A 19,711-nucleotide genomic window follows, 5' to 3' on the forward strand; every position below is an offset into this window, starting at 1 on the left:
ATCCACAGATACCTCTATATATTTTGTAAGTATGTGTGTGTATACATATCTATATATACCTGCTCATCTGACATATATTATACTGGTTATAATCTTAGGATTTAGTAACGTTATCTCCCTTTTACTCTCCCTGCTTTCCTTATAGCCTGAAGTGGAAAATTCTTCTACTAAAAACATTTATAGCACTTTGAATTTGCATTGCACTGCATAAGCTCAAGGCCTAACCCTGCAAATATTTAGTCACACAAGTAGTCTACTCTTGTAAAGCCTTCCAGTGAAGACAAATAGATCACTCATACAACCACAATTTCAATGGGAAGGCGCTGATATCACTGGAGGCGCAGTTCATTATCTTGTAAATAGCCAGACCAGAATCTACCCTGACCTCCATCCACAGCAGCTGCATTCAGTTCCACTGCCCCAGAAGTTTAACCCTTAATTATGACATTATTTTGCATTACAAAACTATCAAACAATCTCTGTGCACTGTGTTTTCAGAAAAGCTTGACTTGCCAGCATATTCATTAGACCTGCCTGTGCAATTCTTCCTTCTTAGGTGTCTGAGGCATATCACTGTGTACTTTGCCACGGTGAGTTTTAAAATTAGCTTAGGGTCTATCTGTAGCTACACAGTCCAGGAAAAATCAACTCTGTCCAAAATCCATTGTTCCAAATGTGGCCAAAAATGATACAGAGCATGCACGTTCAGCATCTACTACCTAACTTAACTGGTTCAGCTGAGCATGATGAAAAATAACAGCTCCTTCAAAATTAGTCCAGAGTCAATATTAGTATTAGCACAGCGCTCATGAGAACCAGTTCTTGTCAAGCTTTGCATGCCCATCACAGAAAAGAAAAATTGCAATGGGAGTTAGATGCCACAGGGCACCCATATGAGCTAGCAGATGACTGCATGTGTGTAAAAACCCATGAAAGAGACCTTGGAGGGGGAAAAAAAAAAAAAAAACAGCATGCATATCTGACACAGGTACTTCATAAACCAGGGATGCAGCACTTTGAGGCACGGGTCCACCAACACTCTCTATGCCCTTGCAGCAAGCAAAGGGCTGGCAAGCACAGGTTTTTCCAGGAATCTGGGGTGGTCTAAGTCTTTAGCTCAGACAGATTCCATATGTTACCTTGAGCAAGTTATTTATACTTCCTACATCTTGCACTCACTGTCTATAGTAGAAAAGGAACATGAATACTTAGCTTAGCTAGCTACCCCGTATTTGGGGTGGGGATAGACAAAAACTGCAAAAACTACACGCTTTGCTTTGCAATTCAGGTGGCACCACCCCTGTCAGAACTGATTTCTAGGGCAGGTTATTCTAAGGGTAGAGTGGCCTTGTTGACTCCCTGCCACTCGGAAAAAGGCGAGCAGCCAGGGAGAACCTGGCCACATCCAGAAAGCCCAGCAGTGGCCACCCATCTCCCCACACCACCACGCTGAAGGAGCGGTGCTGGGCTCCCCCAAAGGAAACCGGATGAGGTTGCAAGTCATCAGCTCCCATAAAGGAGGCAGAAATTCAAACCAGAGTCTTCTGGAATGATTTACATGGCACATAAAACAGAGAGGCAATCATAGACATCATTCAACAAATGATTGGGATTAGTTTTATGAATGCCGTCTTCAAAAGTGAGTGAGGAGGATGTAGTCCTTTTAACTAATTTGGCGGCATGTGCTCTTGCCTTATGGAAATCCCTTCCTGCCAACAGCTTTTGCAAGTTGAACAACCTCTGCCATCCCATGCAATTCAATGGGAAAAGATGGTTTTGGCGACTCAAGTGTCAAGATGTACAGCTTGCCTTACAGTGACACGAACGGTTAGAGTTGGTCTGCAATTGTATCGGCTCTGTGCTTCCAGCAGCTCTGGTGTTCTTGTTAACAGATCCTTTCTTCACTCTTAAAAGTGCAGGATAACATCTGGGCCTTTTGGGAAGCAGTCTTGCAATAAAGAAGCACTTTGTGTAATTCTTCTTTCCTCGCCAAACCGCATCTGTCTGCTCCCTCTGCCCTTCTCCACTCCACCCCGAGCTCCTTGGGGCTGTGGGGACACGTGTTAGCAGCAGCCAGCTGTCTCCACCGAGCCATCAGTAGGTGGCACTGCCTGCTTTTCTCTCTCCACCCATACAAATGTCCAGTGCTGACATCCCAAATCGACCAACACCAACGACTTCAAAAGACGCCCAAGTGACTTAGAGGCCTCGTCTCCTGCCAAGCACGCCTTGGAAACGGCAAGCAGAGACATTGAGAGGACAGGGCATGATGCAGCTCCATCCCTGCTGGGATGAAGCAGTGGCAGCGGCTTTCCAAGGAGAAGGAGGTGGTGAGCAGCAGTGGGAACCTCCCAGCCACCTCACCAGGATTCGGCCTGCCCAGGGCCTGAAGATCCTCCGATCCTACTGTAGTTAAATGGATGGCGTCAGGCTGGTCTGCCATTGTGTGCAGTGGCCTCACTTTAGTCAATATGTCCTAAGAGCAGCTCAAAGGAGCTGCTTTAAAAAAGCATTAGAGGAAAAATCTCAGCCCCAGACTGGAAGGTTAATTCCCATTAGGTATGCTGCCAGCAACTGAGACACTCTGCAGCCTCACCCCAAACTGAGAAAGCCCCAGTCAGTCACCCACCACTTGGTAGCAGCAGCCAGGCCAGCCATCCCCAGATCTCCCACGGTTAAGTTCCAGTCAGCTGCAAATAAAGGCCAGTGGCTGGGCATCCTGCACCATGGCAGCAAGGTTTGTCATCCGGCTTCCTGCACCATTGGCACCACAAAGGGGACGTGGTGCCCACCCGCAGGTGACAGGGAAGAGGTCCCTGAGCAGCTGTTTTCACCATGGCTTCATGGCTCGATGTCCCCTTCCCCCTGCATTTTGTGAAAACAACAACGGAGTCATGCAAGAAGGACAACGAAGGACCAGACCCTTCAAGAGTCTTTCCTATGCAAACGTGTTTGCTCTGGAAATTAATTGTATATTGACTTTCTTCACACTTGGAAAGACTGTCTACTTCCACCTGGAATAAGCAAACTTCATACAAAGCTTCACCACTTGAATTCTCATGCTAAAAATAAGACTGTGCCCTATCCCACTGACTATGCATATGTATAGGGAAGCCATCAGGGTAAAAAGTTTGTTAATTATCACTTGTAAGGAGAAGAAAATCAGATTTTAAATTAGGTATTTAAAAATATGATCAGCTAGCACGTCTTAAGTGCTACTGAGCTTGTCAACAGCGAGTGGCGTGTTATTTTTAGTACTATTTTATTCAGTGAATTTTCTAGGGCGATAAATATTCTCTCTGTAATCAGGGCCGTTCAAAATCAATCAGTAACAAATGCACTAGTCTGAACGGAATCAATTCGTATAGGCACTGCTTTGACATCGGAAGCCAGCTGGTGACTTAGCGTTGATGCCATCTCAGTATTCCACTGCTCGTGTTAACCTTAAAGGAGAGCTAAATAAGCCAAACGAAACGGCCCTGTCTGCGCAGGCAGCAAACTGCAGGATGTGTTAGCAGCTGTTTTCTCCCATTGTCTTCAGACAAAGCCAGCACTTTCCGTTGAGCTTTTGTGTTTGTTTTTAAGAAAGTGGTAGCTCCTTCTTAAATGAATCATTGTGAGCCTACGCGAGAAGTGCTGATAAATAGCTGTCAAAAAAATAAGCTTGCACTTTTCCAAACGTCTGCAGTTTCAAACCTTCCTTCCCTGCTCTTCTGCTTCAGCAATGCAAAGGAGGAAAGAATTCCTCCAAAGAACAGCTTCTGCCCATGAATGGCAGCACCCTTAATTCTGATACTCCGGGGCTATAATTACATTATTACAGCAAATCAAACATTGCCTTTGTGTCTTTACAATCGCGCCCATTGTTTGAAATTAACTGCAAATGGTTTGATTTTCTTGCCTTCCTCCAATACGGGCAGGGAGGAATTAAAGCGCACTAAATCATCTTTTGCACTAAACGCACGGAAAAGCTGCTCCAGGCAGCAGCATTTGAACTTTGCGAGAAAAGAAACCGCAGCACGGGGGGAAAGGAAGAGCTCAGGCACCGCGTTTGACACGGAGCGACTGCAAAGCAATTAGCGGGCCGCTAAATCCTCTGGTACAATAAATCAGTGACCCGCTTCCCCCTCTTCCCCAATGCCCTTCGTTAGAAAATCAACTTAACGAACACCCCTCCCTTCCCTGCTCCCCAGTAAATGCATTTCCACCGCAGCCTGCACCTGCGCTTCCCAGCGGCTGCAGCGGGGCACGGATGCTTCAGCGGGAGGGGAGAGGGATTTTGGGGAAGAGCAGAGCACGTAGAAGCAGAGAGGAAGGCAAGCTGCCCCTGCATCGGCACTGCCCGGTGCGAAACCACTCTCCCTCTCGCCGTTTTTTCTTTGGATGGACTTGATTCACCACATCTGCTGGGGCTGACACATCTGGCTCCATCCCCAGGCGGAGGGCACGGTGGATATGTCAACATGTTGTCTGGAGGCAGTGGTACATTCTGGAAAGCGCTCTTCCCCCCCCCTCTATCATATATCGTACAATAATCAAGTGTTTTAAAAGGATGGCTAAAGGAAAGGAAAAAAAAAAAAAAAGCTGATTTTGACAAGAGACAGGCCAGAATGGGAACTGCTGAGACAGTAAAGAACAAGTCTGTTATCTTACAAACTACACTTCAGGCTGTCAGCTGCCAGAGATTTACAGGAAAAGCCCCTTTCCTCGGACAGAACCTACACGAAACTTCCCTTCCAGCACGAGAAACTCACCGACATATTCCCCCAATTAGTCCTGGCCCCCAAGCAGGTGGCAGCGGGCAGGCAGGGAGCAGTCCCCATCCTGCCCTCAGCCAAGCCAAACCGGGCTGGCTTGGGGGTGGCAGCCCCCTGCCAGCTGTTGGGAACATCTGGCTGGTACCTGGGGATGCGGGGAGCGGCTCGCAGGGGTAGGGGTGAAGGCAGTGAACTCCCGGGCTGCGCTTGCCTGGTCAAAAGCCAGAAGAGAGGGGATGAGATGGTTTTGGCTTCTGAACCCATTTTCTTTCCCTCAGCCGCAGACCCCGACAGTGATTTCTAACCCCAAACAGGGCCCTGGGCCGGCTGAAAACAAGGAGAGTTTCAGCCTTGAGGCCAGCAGGTCGCGTCGCCTTTCAGATTTGAACACAGCCGTCATCAACTGATTTCCCGTTGCTCGTCAGTGCCCATTTTCCTCCCCTTCTACCTCTCCAGGATGACACCAGAGACCTATTCCCGGCCCAGAAGGCTGCCCCACCGTGCCCAGATCCCGCCTGAGTTTTTTTTTTTAGTGTCCTTCCAAGGTAACATCTTCTCAAACAGCCAGCCCCCGCTCACACCGCAGCAACCTCGGGCTGCCCTACAGCGAGATATGGCCAGAGGAAAGGTCGGTGATTTAGGGGGCTCCCCGCTCACCCCTGCCACGCTGCCTCGCTGCTCAGGCTGATGGAGCCGGGGGGGGGGGGGGGGGGGGGGGGGGGGACAGAAAAAGAAAACGACAAAATCGCAACGAAAGCGAAAAAAAAAAACGTGTTTCTGATTTAAGAGTAATCTATTTTTAAACGGGGTGGCATGTAAGTATGAAGCCCTAATTAACGAGCACGCGGGATTGCTGCCCGCTGCAGTGTTTTCCCAGCACGGAGCCCGGGCGCACTTCTCTCCCCGGTGCCTCCAGCGGCCCCGCTCCGAGCCCACCTGCGGCAGGGCCCGGCCACCCCTTTTCGGGTCCCCGCACCTCACCTTCCGTCCATCTGGCGAGGAGCAGCAGGTAGTTATAAATTAGTCTCTCCAGAACGGAGATTTACCCCCGAGGAGGACGCAGAAAAAAACGCAGTGTGGCCACGGGTGCCTACCCAAATGACCTGCGAGTTTCAAAGCGCACACAGCTCGACCCCAATCGCTTGGCACTGAGCAAGGAGAACAATTTCGGGGAAAAATCCCCTCGGTTTTACAACAATGGGGCGTACCGCCTGCCGCCAGCTCAGTCCATAAGGATGGCTGCACCCGACAAAACTCATCACAGCAACAGAGGAGCACACCACATCCTCACTGGGAGCACAGCTTTTTGTAGAGGGTCTTATTGTCTTTATGCACTGGTTAGAGCTGGCACCGCAGGGGAAAGCATATGGAAATGGAACGAAGGAAGGCAGGAAGGAAGGAAGGAAAAGGAAGGAAGGAAGCAAGCCTAATATCTATTTTCTTGTCGTGGGTAAATCACGACTCCCCTCTCTTTGAGCAGTATGTGAAACTCGAGAGCTTTGATCGCTGGGATCTGAAGTTCTCGTGGGGGAGCTGGTACCCCTGCTGCTGCTGAAAAAGAAACACAGAACTCCTTTCCTCGATTCAGTTCAAAAAGCGCCTACTGCGAGACCGCCTGCTCCAACGCTCATTTTCTGTCCTACTGCAGCCTTCGCGCTACGCGGAACGCAACGAGGAATTTCCATGGCAGCATTTACATCCGAATGGACCCGCGGAGCTCCACGCCGACTCCTACCAGCCCAACTACGCGGCGTTTGGGGCAAGGGGAGCGGTGTCAGCCGGGAACCCAAGGACCCGTCCGGGCGCCGTCGGGGTATCCCCTCCCGGAGGCAGTGGGCTTGCCTCCCCGGCGGCCTTTTTATTCCCACGTCCAGCCAGCGCTTTTCCACCTCCCCGTCCTTCCGAAGCCCTCACCCACCGGAGAGGATAGTCACGGGGAAGAGCGAGAGGGAGGAAAGCCGGCGGCGGGTCGGCCCTGCACCCGTCGGTGGGGTGGGACCGCGCCGGTCCCTGCGCCCTGCCCCGGCTCGGGGGCGCCCCGTCGGGGGTCGATCGCCCCCGGGGAAGGAGCGGGGGGCCGCGGGCGCCCTACCTGCAGGACGTTGGCGTGGCGCAGCCGCTGCAGCAGGATCATCTCCTTGACGATCTTGTAGGCGGCCAGGCGGTAGCAGTCCCCCAGCGCCGAGAACTGCCGCACGCAGTGGGCGACGTCGTGCCCGCCGAAATCCACCGCCTTCAGCGCCACGGCCAGCGAGCGGTTGAGCACCGCCTTGTACACGGCTTTGGTGTAGCCGGAGCCCAGGTACTGCACGCCGCTCACGTCGCGGATGTCGCGACAGCCCAGCAGCGGCGGCTCCAGCGACAGCTCGCCCGAAGCTCGGCCCCGGGGTTGCCCCGCCGCCGCCGCCGCCCGGCTCCGAGGCGCCCCCGGCCGCGGCTGCTCCGCCGAGGAGCGCGGCGGGGCCAGGTCCATCAGGCGCCGCTCCCGGGGCCGCAGCGCCCGGCGCCCCCCCGCCGCCGCCGCCGCCGCCCCCCGGTGCTGCCGGTAGCGCAGCACCTCCTCGTAGCGCTCCTGGAGCTGCCGAGCCAGGGCAGCGGCGGCAGCGGCCTCCTCCTCCTCCTCCGGGGGCTCCGGGGGGGGGCCCGGCGGGGAAGGGGGCGCCCCGTCGCGGGGCGGCGGCGGGGGGGGGTGCTCGGAGCCGGGGATGAAGAGCACGTTGAGCAGGGTGCCCAGCAGGAAGGCGAGGCAGCAGCCGGCAGCCACCGCGATCTTCCTGCGCCTCATCGCCACCTCGCTGCCGGCTTCTCCAGCCTCTCGGGTCTCTCTCCTCTCGCCCCTTCCCCGCGAACCGGCTCCGGGGGTTGTTATTATTATTTTTTTTTCCGCCCCCCCCCCCCCCCTCCCCGGTTTTGCCGGGGCGCTCAGCCGGACCTCACCCCCTTACGGCGCTCCTGCATGACACTTGCCTCCCTGCTTTTAAGCCTCCCAAGCACTTATTATTAGCGGGACCGGAGGAGGGCGGGGGGGCGGGGGGGGATCCCCGGCTCGCTCCCCCCGCTGACGCTCCCTGATTGACAGCCCGGCCCCTTCCAGCCGCCCGGCCGAGCTGCACGGGGGCCTGGGAATCGTAGTCCCCCGGAGAAGCCCCGCCGGCCTCCGGCTAGCCCGGGAGCCGGGACTACATCTCCCAGGCTCGGCCGAGCCCCCCGGCGGGGAAGGAGCGGGGCGGGCCGCCGGGGGGAGCGGGGCGGAGCGGGGCGGAGCGGGCGGGCGGCACCCCCCGACGGGAGCCGCGGCTCCGGCCCCGCTTCTCGGGCTGGGGTTGGGGTTTTGGGGGGCTGCAGGTCCTTCCCACGCGTGCCGTGGCGCCGAGCATCGCGCCGGGACGCGGGGGATGCTCCTGCTGCGCCCCGCCGTGGCTGCGCGGGGCCCCCCCGCACCAGGGGCCGCCCGTTTCCCACCTCTTCCCCCCCTAAAATAAAGGGGCCGCGGCTCCCTCCCGGCACCTCCGGCAGCAAAAGGGCCCGGCACACGGCCGGGGCTGCAGCTACAAATCACGGCCTCGCCGGGGGGTAGCCCCTTCCCCGCTGGAAATGTGAATTGCAGGGCTGAGCGCTAATGACACGGTTATCCATCAAGCCCACATTACGATGCTGTTAGCAACTAATTAACAAATACAATCAGCCCGAGAAACTTCCACAAAGGCAAGTCCATCAGCAAGAGAAAAGCCGTAAAAGAGTCAGGCGAGGCAAAGTTCGCCACAATAGGAGCGGTAAATCATTTCCAAGAAGGGAAAGGGCCAAGCCATTTAGGTAATACACATCGGGGGGACACACACACAATCCAAAAAAAAAAAAGAAAAAAGAAAAATCGGCCCGGAGGCTCAGCCTCCGCTCCGCGCTGCTCCGCGACCGCTGCGCACCGCCCCCGGCCTCGCTCCGCCCGTCGGGGCGGTGCCACCTGCAGCCCCCGGGGAGCCGCCGGCCGGGCTGCCGTTATTTTTTTTTCGTTTTTTTTCCCTTTTTTCCCCTTTCTCTAATGGTTTCTGCTCTTATCTAACGGGAGCAGCGCTTTGCCGATCAGCCGTGCCGGGGCGGCTTCTTCGCAGCTTTCCGCAGCCCTGCGGTCAGTGAGATTTCACGGGTACAGAGGGGGACGGGTGGATTTTATTTTATTTTTTTTTTGCCAAGTAAGCGGGTTCGTAACGCCGTTAAACGCGCTTGCAGAGAAGCCGGGCCACCTGCAGCCCTCCCGGTGTTGATCGGGACCCCCCCAACACGCCCGCAGGCGGCGGGAGACTCGGGTTGCCTCGCCGTGGCCTCGGACGTGCGGCGGACCTCCCCGGTGCGGAGGCCGCCCGGCCTCTCCGGAGGGGCCACCGGGCTCCCCCGGGGCCACCGAGCACCCCTGAGGCCACCGGGCTCCCCCGGGCACCCCGAGGCCACCGGACGATAGCATCCAGCCGGCCATCGCCGTCCTCCCCGTCGAGGCCAGCTTGGGGAGAGGGGAGGCTCGGCCGTCCTCCTGCACCCCCGGGTGGTTTGGGGGTGAGCCCCCCCCGTCCTGCTGTGCCCGCGGGACGGAAGGAGAGGGTTTGTCGGCTCCCTGAGGAGGTTTTGAAGGAGCCTTCCCCTGCCCTCGGCCTCTCCCGGCAGCGCCTGGCGACGCGGAGGCTGCGCGCCCGCCGCCGGCCGGCCGTGCTTGCGCGGGTTACGGCAGCAAAAGCCGACTGCAAACCAGCTGCCCCCGGCGCACATTAAAGCGGGCCACCTGTTTTCCACATCATGCCTCATCTCAAAGCCGGTTTTCTTCATTATATCGCTCCCGACAGATACCATGAAATACATCGCTCATTTAGATATGGGAGCCGACCTCTGGAGGACGACTTGCGCCGAGCGCTTTGATGTCGGGAGCCGGATTTCAAAAGACAGAAAAAAGCCGCTTCCATGGTTCTAATTACCCCGCGCCCGGGCCTGCCGCTGATTAGGGCGGCACGGCTCGGCACGGCCCGGTTAAAACGCGCCGCCCGAAAAGAGCTCGGCAAACAGCCCCTGTGGGCCCGGCACCAGCCGGCTGCTCGGAGCAGGGCGGGCAGGAGGTGTGGGAGCGGGTGCCCCCTGCTCCTGCCCCCAGGCTTTCGCAGGATGCTGCCCCAAAAGCGTTTCAGGGCTCGGCACCACTCGGGCGCACATGCGAGCCTCTTATCTGGGCAGCGGGGTTGGGAAAGCTGAGTCACTGCGGAGGGAGTGGGGACGAAGGGGCTTTTTTGTTCAGTGTGCAACAGGCTGTGCTTGATTTGATCCTCACAGCCCCTATTTCAATCGATATTCCTAAAGCCAAGGGATCAAACGCAGAGAAATTAAAACCATGCTACCACGCTAAATAAGATTAAGGTCGTGGCAATATATTGACTGCTCCCAGAGGAAATCATTCTGCTGCTGCAGCAGCCAGAGCCCTCCCGGAGGCCAATCTTGTGCTTCAGGATGGTCAAGAGCCTGCGTCGAAACCCTGCAGGGGGTCACCTTTAGTGCCTGTGCTCCTGTCCCCCTGGGCTCCCAGCCTGGCTGGCTGATGGAGGCCATGAACTTGGCCAGGCGAAGCCCAGCCATCTTTGTTTTCAGGCTCCCAAGCTGGTATTTGCAAGCAGGTCTCACTGTTCATCTTGAGAGATCATAGAATCATAGAATATCCCGAGCTGGAAGGGACCCACAAGGATCATCGAGTCCAACTCCTGGCACCACACAGGTCAACCCAAAAATTCAGACCATGTGACTAAGCGCACAGTCCAAACGCTTCTTAAACTCCAACAGATGTTGACTCCAGGCCCAAAAAATAGGAGTGCCATATTTTCAAGCATGGGTAGCTTCGGGATCTCAGTTGAAAAACAAGACTGGAAACATGTTTGTGGGAGCTGGGATCTGTCGGAGCTTCTGCTGGGGAAGTTTGTTCTTCCTGAAGTGCTACATAGTCACACTGCTCCCCTTCAACGCTTTGGAGTTAATTTTGTTTTTTGAAAGGATTTCATAACCTTTTGAATTCCTGGCCACCTGTTCTGGCTGTTTATGTGGAAGTGGAGCTTTTTTTGGAAAGCCCAGCCTCAGCCATGAGGCCCGAAGTCCCTCAAAAACACAAGCCCATGTCCTCATGCCTATTCAGTGAGGGCCCTTCCATGTCCAAACACTGCGTCATTCCCTGCTCTGCCAGGGTCTTGTCAGCCTTCAGCTCAGGGTGGAAAGCCTCTCATTCCTCAGGGATACAGGGCCAGAGGCAGGCCTTTGCACATACATATTTTGTAGTCTTTAGTAAGTGTTCTTACATGGCAAAATCTTTATAATGCTCTTTACTTTAAACAAGATCTCCCCCTCTCTCTCTCTCTCTCTCTTTTTAAATGCTGTTTCTTCCTTTCCTCTCAGGAAACCCACCCCTTGTATATTTGAAGCAAGCTGAGATGCAGCCAATTGTATTAGTTCTGGCTGGAACAAAAATGCATAATGAAACATTGAATGTGTGGTGTGAGTCCAAAATAAATGGTCACTAGCAGAGCCAGCAAAAACCTGCAAGTACAGACAGTCTGAGAAAAGGAAAAGCTTGGACTCTACCTACAGTGCTCTACAGTTTTTCCAAAGGGAAAAATGAGCTCTGGCTTTAGAGAGCTTGGGGAGAGATGCTGGGGCACTGTGCCTTTTTTGATTGCATTTATCAATGGTGACGATTCTTGCATTTTTTATTTTTATTTTTATTTTTTGTGTGAATACAGCATCTGTAAGTGGGTAAAGGTGTTTTATCTCTTATCCTGTATTCTCAAAGTACAGCAGCTTGGTTTTTATGTGCCAGATGTCAGTGTGCCCTGATTCTTCACCAGTCAGTCAGGATTAAAGCTGCCCTGTATCAGAGAGGTGTTACGAGGATAACTCTATTAATGCATGTGGAAATCTGGTACTGCAGCAATAAAGGCCCTGTAAATATTTACACAGACAGAGCGAGCTCATGGAAATTTTACATTATTAGCTTAACTTCATTACAAGGAAGTAGTTTAGAAAGTCACTGGTATATGACATGCACTTTTATTTTTAATTAAACATTGACAACATACTCAGTGCTGTTTCAAGCCACAGGACTCGGAGAGCTGCTTGCTGTTCTAAATATTTTACAATCTGCGGGGAAATATCAAGTCTCAAGCAAAGGAAAGAAGTAACATAGCTGCCTTAAGAATAAATCTTCCCAGTCAGACCTTTTACACTTCTAAGAGTTAATAAAATAGCAGGTACAGGACAACCAGAGGATATAATTTATTTGGACATTCAAAAGCCTTTTGATAAACACCCATACAAGAAACTGTTAAGGAAACTTGGTAACCACAAAGTGAGAGGTAAAGTCCTGTCATGGATAAAAATCTGGTTATAAATGGGTATGGAATAAATGGCCAATTCTAGTAGGGAAAGAGATTAATAATGAGGTGCCCCAGAGATCAGGACTCAGAACAATATTGTTTAATGCTGCATTAATAACCTGGGGGTGAACAGTGGAGTGGCAAAAGTTGATGTCAATAGAAAAGCAATTAGCTTAGGTCAGGAGCAACATCAGAAGAATTTAATAAAATCACAGGACCATGTGCAGAAGTATGAAGGCAGCTTGGAAAGTACCTTCAAAACTTACAACAGCACTACCATTCCTCGCGGTACACTGGCACCATCCCCCATCCGTACAAGGGTAAGGGTAGGTAAGCTGGGGACAGGCAGGTGTTTGCAAGTCTCCAAGTCTGCTTTTTCACTCCTCTCAGTGGCTGCCCAGCTCTCATAGTTTGTAACGCCAGAGGAACACCTGAGCTGCTGTATGGCAAGCCCCTCTACCAGTCTGTGAATAACGTCCCTGTGAGCTTCTCCAGCAACTGTTTAAGAAAGGTCACATGAGTTCCCATGGCTGATTCTTCCCTGAGGACATGCCAATGGCTCTAGGTCACTTCTCACTGGCATTTTAAGAATTACGTGTTTGGTCCGATGAAAGTGGCACGGGAACAAGCTTCAAGTCCGCTAGGTCTACAGACATCAGCTCCTGGATGCTGCCTGGCAGCAAGGAAAACGAAACCCAGCAGCACAGCTGGGGTGCAGCTATCTGTGTGCAAACAGCAGGCCCATCCTCTAGAGCTACGCAGGGTAAACGCACAGGCAGCTGTCTGAACTTAGAGCCCGTGGGCTTTCGGGTGGGTTGTTTACTATGTGGCTTTTTCTTCCCACTGGTTTCGCTCTTGCGGTGTGGCTGTGCTGTGCTACCCCTCGTTGCTGCAAACTGCAGCGTCCCAGCCTAGCAAAGGCCTGAAGTCTCACTGCAAGCTGTTTGTTTTGAGTCTGGTGCACAGACAGATGTACTTACCAGCAGTCTGGACAACATTTGATGGTATCTTTGTGTATCCTGATTGCTGCCAGTCCTCTCTTCCAACTGCTCTGTCTTCTCTGCAGTGCTGCCCAGACACAGCGCAGGCTCTGATGGCTTTTGAAGGCAATGACATTCATGGAAACTCAAACTGCTGTTCTTCACAGGGCTTTATTATTGTTTTGTTTTTAACCAGTGGGTCATTTCCAAGGATACTATTCTGGAAAAGAAAGCAACTCATAAAGAAAGATTTTTAAAAATCCTCTTGATATGACTTGTAAAGTGTTTTGAAGTACCAGCCACAAAATAAATTGTTTTTAAATCCCCTCTTTCAGCTGATGATTTACATTACATTAGAACCGCCCCACACCCCATCATCAGGACCCCGCTGTAGTTGGTGGGGCGTAAACGCAGCTCACCGGGGGCTCTGCTCCCAAAGGGAACTAGAAGGCATCGCACCCCAGGGGAGAAGCGGAAAGTCCATGTGCCGGTGAGAAGAGCCTTGTCTATGACCCTGCAGCACCGAGGAGGCAACCCAGGGCCCATTCCTCTCAGTTCTTGTCCCTGCCAGTGATTCCCACAGCCTTGCTTTGTGCAATCCAAGCTCAACATGGCTTGAGTGCACTCTTGGGTTTCTTACTTTTACTTTTTTTTTTTTTTCATAATCTAAAATAATAAATAATAATAAAAACATACACATAATATCCATTCAGCCTAATTAACAATAACCCCCTAGTTCAATGCAGGGGAATTGGCTCCAGTTGTGAGTAGGCTTCATTTATGGAGCTTTATGAACTGGCATCAGCTGAGGACCTGCTCAGAAGTGAAGGAACAGCTTCAGCAGCCCTGGGGCTAACAACCCAGCATGTGTGACCAGTGATGCTGCCAAGGATGAGGTAGGAAAGGAGCTATGTGCCAGGGTTGTGTGTTGTAGTTGCTGCCAGTCCTGGGTCATATTTCTCTCTGACCACATATCACTGTGTTGAGTTATTATGGGAAACAAGATGTTCAGGCCACAGTGTGATAAGTACGGTGCTACACGAGCAGTAATGCAAGCATGAAGGTCACTGAATATGTTGGGATTGCTGGTTTAAAATTGGTGTATTTTACCATTTGCACCATCAGTTTTCTCCATAAGTAAGATCCAAAGAGAAGCTTTGAGAACTTGTTTGGAGGAATCCAAATAGTCCAGAGTCTGGGGCAACTCATTGTTCTAGGTATGCTGCAGCCTTAAAGTAAGAAAACAAGTATTTGACCTCAAAACACCGAGGCAGAGCCCTGGTGTTTCCCTGGAAGTGGCTGCCCTCTGCCTGCCTCGCTGCCCCGGTGCAGTGGGAGGAACTGCTGCCTCGGCTCTGCTTTTGTTGCTGACCTCCCCAGGCTCCTGGCTGGCCCAGCTGATACCTGCCCTTCACACAGGCTTTGAAACCCTTTCTCGCCCAGCTCCTCCATTGCAGCCTGCCTGGAGGTGCGGGGTTCCCCTGCCATGCCCGTCCCACAGTTCGCCACAGCCATCCATCAGGGGCACTGCCAGCCACCACTGCTGCTCCTTCCTCCTGCCAGCTGAGAAAATAGGAACCATTTTCAACCCCAGCCTCATTCTCCGGGCTTTGAGGACCACGGTGGCCTGAGCCACTTCCAGCAGGGCAGTACTGATTCATTTCCTCCTGACCCCCAGGACAATTATCAAAAGCTGGCATTTTGTTAATCCAGGCATGATTAATCACCACCAGTGTTTTGATTTTAATTACTCTGTTTCCATAGTCTTTAAGAGCTTTAGGATCTGTGAGTTTTTATATGTGGTTTTAGAAGATACCAATGCTGATATTTTGCCAGGCCATAAAATCCTTTGCAGCAGTAGTAGTTTTTTAGAGGGCCTAAAATGTTTTGGATTAAAATCAGGACAAAAATGCAAGGGCCAGACTGAAGAGGTACAGAAGGAGGTTGTCTGACTCTCGGTTGTTTCAGCAACACAGAGCAATAGAAAGGATTAGGAGCAGAGTATTTTGTGCAGAGAAAATGATTTCTTGCCATCTACCAGTTTGCAAAAACATGGCAAAAAAAAAAAAAAAAAAAGACCTGAATCTGTAATTTCTTCCTTTGCCTTTGATATCAAGCAACCCCCAAGGATGCTGGAAGGACAATCACAGTAGATTTTGTCAGAGATTTGAGTGTCATTATGTGGTACTTTCTATGAGAATACCCAAAACTGCACCCAGGAAAGATGTCAGGTCATTTCACAGCCTCTCATTTGAATAAACAAGACATTTGAATTGTTTCTCAGAGTCACTTAAAAAAAAAAAAAAAAAAGCATGTGAAAATGTCAGAGAATTTCCTCTTTTTGTTTCCCACCCAAATACAAAATCAAATAAAAGCAAACACATGGGACACAAATATAGGAGCAGCCTCCTCTGCACATATTCTCTGTGATACACAAGCTGTTTCCAGATGTACGGATTACAACTCAACCAACTGCTGCTTAAAGATCAGCCTTAGGATATTGATAGAATGCCTCACCAAGTCAGAAACTGCTGTGAAAACTGATGTGCTTGGTGGTCAGGCTCCCCCCTCCTGCAGTGATGCTGCTGGCTGCACCCGTTTGGTGACCTGTTGCCATATCTTCACTCCAGCGAGGTGATTTTCAGGCCTCCCAAAGTATGGATTTAAAGTCCCTGGAATGTAATTACACATTAACAATTAAATATGGGAATTTTTCTTTCAGTTTTCAGTCTGAATATTTTTAAACCAACTGTTGCTATAATGTAGGAAATGTATAACCCTGACAGTAAGAGCAATGAAGGATACTCATGATAGAAAAAAAACACAGCATCAACTCTACAAAAAGTGTAAAAACCAACTGCCTGCTAAAGGCAGAGTACTTAAAAACATTTCAGGATTTGCACACAAAAACAGGTCAGGATTTTCACACATCATGTGGCTGCACATCTCTCATAACAAATTTTGCTAATTGGACATTTCTGTGTGCAACTGGATGAGACTTTTCAGACATAAATACTCATGCAGTAACACTGATTACATGTGCACTACAGCATCACTGTGCTTGTACAGGGCTCCTGCCCTAGGCTGTAGTTGTTCTTACTGACTTAACACAGTGCTTAATATTTCTGGAATATGCTTCAGTGCTGGTCCCATATTTTTGAGTGATATTGATCTGAACAAGACTAGAATGAGGTTCTTGGGGCTGTACAAGAGGCCCTTTGGCGTTGCAACAGCCAGCCGCACAATGTACTATCACTTGCAGGGTTTGCATCTTCATGTCATGCACAAGGGGAGGCTGGGTATCCTAGGAACAAGAATTGCCTACCGAATGGGCTCAGGACAACCACTAGGCTGAGAAAAGAGCTGCTTAAGGTCATCAGCGAGAACAGAGAGCAATATAGAGTTAGGTGCCCTGTTCATGGTTAAAAAGAGATGTCTCTGCACTTGGGATTCAGACCCTGAGACACCCCTGAGCAGGTGGCTCCTGTGAAAAATCAGAAATCAAGGCTCTGGACTGTGACTTTATCATGTCACCTGCAATGCAGGAGACCCACATACCTAAATCCCTCTGCTGCCTGACCAGGGTCTGTCCCTCGTCCATCTCCTTTTGCTGCAGTGCTCTGCAGGAGAGTAACTACTCACACATGGGATTCCCCCCATCATGGCTACTCAGATTGGGCCCTATATTAAAACTTATTACAGAAATTATTCTGTACTGCAGTGTTTTTTATCAGCTGCTGCATAAGGGAATTTGGAATTGGTCCCTGGTCCAACAAAACGTTGAGCAGAAGAGAAGACACAGAGACACGCAGCACATGCATTTTCAGCAGCTGTGGCACGTCCACGTCTAAGAACACAAAAGGTGGATTTGAAAGACAGTTTGCTGATGTCGGCTTTGGGAAACTAAGTGCACTGACTCATGGACCCAGGGGCAACACGGCACTTCGTGTGAGGCCGGCTGAGCCCTGAGGACGGTTGCAGAGCGAGGCCCTCTCCACAACACAGAGAGGCAGAGGGATGACAGAGCGAGGCAGCAATGCCGGGTGCTCCCACCTGCATGGGTCTGCACACGTTTGGCTGATAGAGGCTGATGTGCCACAGGGTTTAGGCACCCCTGGGTTAAGGTTCAAAAGGATTTCTGAGGAATTTTCAGACTCTAAAGACCATTAAACAGCTGAATTTGGGGAACTAGTGCTTAGAGAGAGGGGTTAATGACTACATCCCTCTATGGAGGTGTTTTTGTCAGAGCATTTTGCAGATGCCTTGTGGGTGTATCCTCAGTCAAATGCAAACTTTGCAGGGTGCTTTTTATGGCAGTCTTTCTCTAAATCATAATAACTACCAGCCAATAAAGTCAACAGTGTTGTTTTGCAAGTAGAAAAGCTGTCTACTTGTTTAACAAAACACTTCATCTTTTCTTCATAAAATATTCCTTGATAATTTGTTTCTATCTGTCCTGAGATTTTTTTTTATTTATTTTTTAATACTGTTATTAGGGAAAAAGAACTTAAAAAATATTTTAGTCCTCAAATGTAGGTCAAAGTCTGGAGCCACATTTGAATCTAGCACAGTCATGTTGATCTCAACTGTTTTTCCAGAAACGCTGAGCATTTTGTATTCTCTGAGCACCCCAATGGGCTGAAAATATTCCTGAGAGATTAGTAGGCTCTCAGCTACTGCTCCAATTCACAGAAATTAAACCTTCCATCATCTGGTTTTTATATTTGGAAAATGTCAGCTATACTTCCTATCACGTATATTGTTGCTTCAATGCACTGAGCCTTCTGTGAATTTCAAAACACATAACTCAGCTCTCAAGCATTTCTTTTGTAAATATTGATAATGGTTTCAAGTTCTTTATTAAATAACTTTTTAATGAGTTTGAGGACAAAGAACTATTTTTTCACAGTCTCATGAAGATAAGAATCATAACATATCTTTCTGTACCACGGAACACATGGTTCTCAATACCTCATTGTATAGCATAGGTTTCCTCACTTTAAAAAAGCTTACTTTAAGAGAGAAAAAAAAAAAAAGGTCCAGAATTATAAGAAATAAAATCTGACCAGGTCATTCTAAAATGTCTGAAATCACATGCAAATTCTATGTGACACCTTTGCAGGTCAGTGTGTGCTGCCATTTGGAGCAGCATTGGAAGGTCCCTTTACCCTTTAAATCCACCAGTAAGAACAACTACAAAATGCCACAGTCACTCCTAATGTGGTTCAGTGCATAGACCTCTCTTGCTGAGCATTATTTATTGCCTGCATTTTCACCAGCAAAGATCCCTGTGCATACACACAGGATCGAAGACAATAAAATATTATGGAGAGGTTCAGCAGGGGAGGTTTCCAGGGAGAGGTTTTTTATCAGTTTACAGGCATGGCCAAAGTACTGCAGGGGAGTTCCTCTTCAGAACAGGCTGTAAACAATTTACATTGGGTAGGTAATAGGAAGTCTTTAGAGTGCCTTGAAAAATATTAACTTATAGGAGTTCTGACCTCTGTCTTCTAGACCTGGTCCAGAGGACTCCAGAGGACTGGTGTTTACTAGTAAGCATTCGGCTTTCTAGGAAAATGCATGCTGTCAGGGAAAGTAAGGTTATTATTTTAATACATTTCAATTAAAAGTTGGACTACGCAGAGGTATCTTAAATCAAATATGCTGTACAACTAATTTTCTTTCAAAAAAAAAAAGTTTACCTTTGAACTTAAAATGTTGCCTTCAGGCATATAATATTCCAGCCAGCTGTAGTTTAAATGCATGGTGCGGGTTCCATAGCTTGCTTCTTCATTCAACACTCAAAACCATTCATGTTTCCTAAGCAGAATTAAAAGCCAGCTAGGAACAGATTACCGGTCCCCTGATATTAGCCATTCTTCTCACACGTTCCCTTGAAGACTTTCAGGTCTAATAATAACATTTTCCTGTACTGGTCCTATTGACAGCTTGAAACCTTAATGATGATCCATTTGAAATGTAAAATACTTGATCTTGTTTGTACATTTATTCAAGGGAATTTGTATTGAATTATATTGCTGTGACTACAAAGAGAGACGAAGAGACAAACAAGGAATCTTAGGTGATTTTAGAGGGCTGTCTTAGGCCTGGCCCACAGCTGGAGATGTTGTCAAAGTTGTACTTTCCTAGAAGACTGAGAGACATCTCAGTCTTTCCATTCTCCTTAGTTTCCACCTGGGGAATTCTTGTTCAAATGAAGTACACATGGCATGCATTGGTACTGTTGGTTTTGTTTGTGTGTTTCTGCAGTTGGGATGGTACCAAAGCCACAGGACATCTATTAAACATGTAACCCAAAGATAAGGGTTGGAAAGGAACTGTTGTTTACTGGCTAGCAGGTTCTTATTTGCATCTATTATTTTAATAATGCTGAGGCTTGGCTGCAGTGTTTAGGATGTGTTTGGGCACTGCATGCATTCCACAGGTATCTTTTCAGCCATTTCCAGTTAAGCAGTATATATTACTGGTTTGTGAATTAGAAGAACCATTCCAACTTCCATCTTTGTCGTTGTGCCAACACATGGGAAATGACCTTGTCCTAAGAGCTGAGCACCTGCAACTC

General features: G+C 49.9%; 1 protein-coding gene across 1 annotated transcript in view; it reads right to left on the reverse strand.

The window, feature by feature from the left end:
- PKDCC (protein kinase domain containing, cytoplasmic) overlaps positions 1 to 7,542 on the reverse strand; it is a 33,699-nt gene extending 26,157 nt beyond the window's left edge. The window contains exon 1 of the mRNA XM_035560124.2: positions 6,850 to 7,542. Coding sequence (XP_035416017.1) covers positions 6,850 to 7,542 — 693 coding nt within the window. The remainder of the gene's footprint in view (positions 1 to 6,849) is intronic.
- Between the last annotated feature and the right edge of the window lie 12,169 nt (positions 7,543 to 19,711).

This window comes from Cygnus atratus, chromosome 3 (assembly GCF_013377495.2).
Source record: "Cygnus atratus isolate AKBS03 ecotype Queensland, Australia chromosome 3, CAtr_DNAZoo_HiC_assembly, whole genome shotgun sequence".
Classification (NCBI taxonomy): domain Eukaryota; kingdom Metazoa; phylum Chordata; class Aves; order Anseriformes; family Anatidae; genus Cygnus; species Cygnus atratus.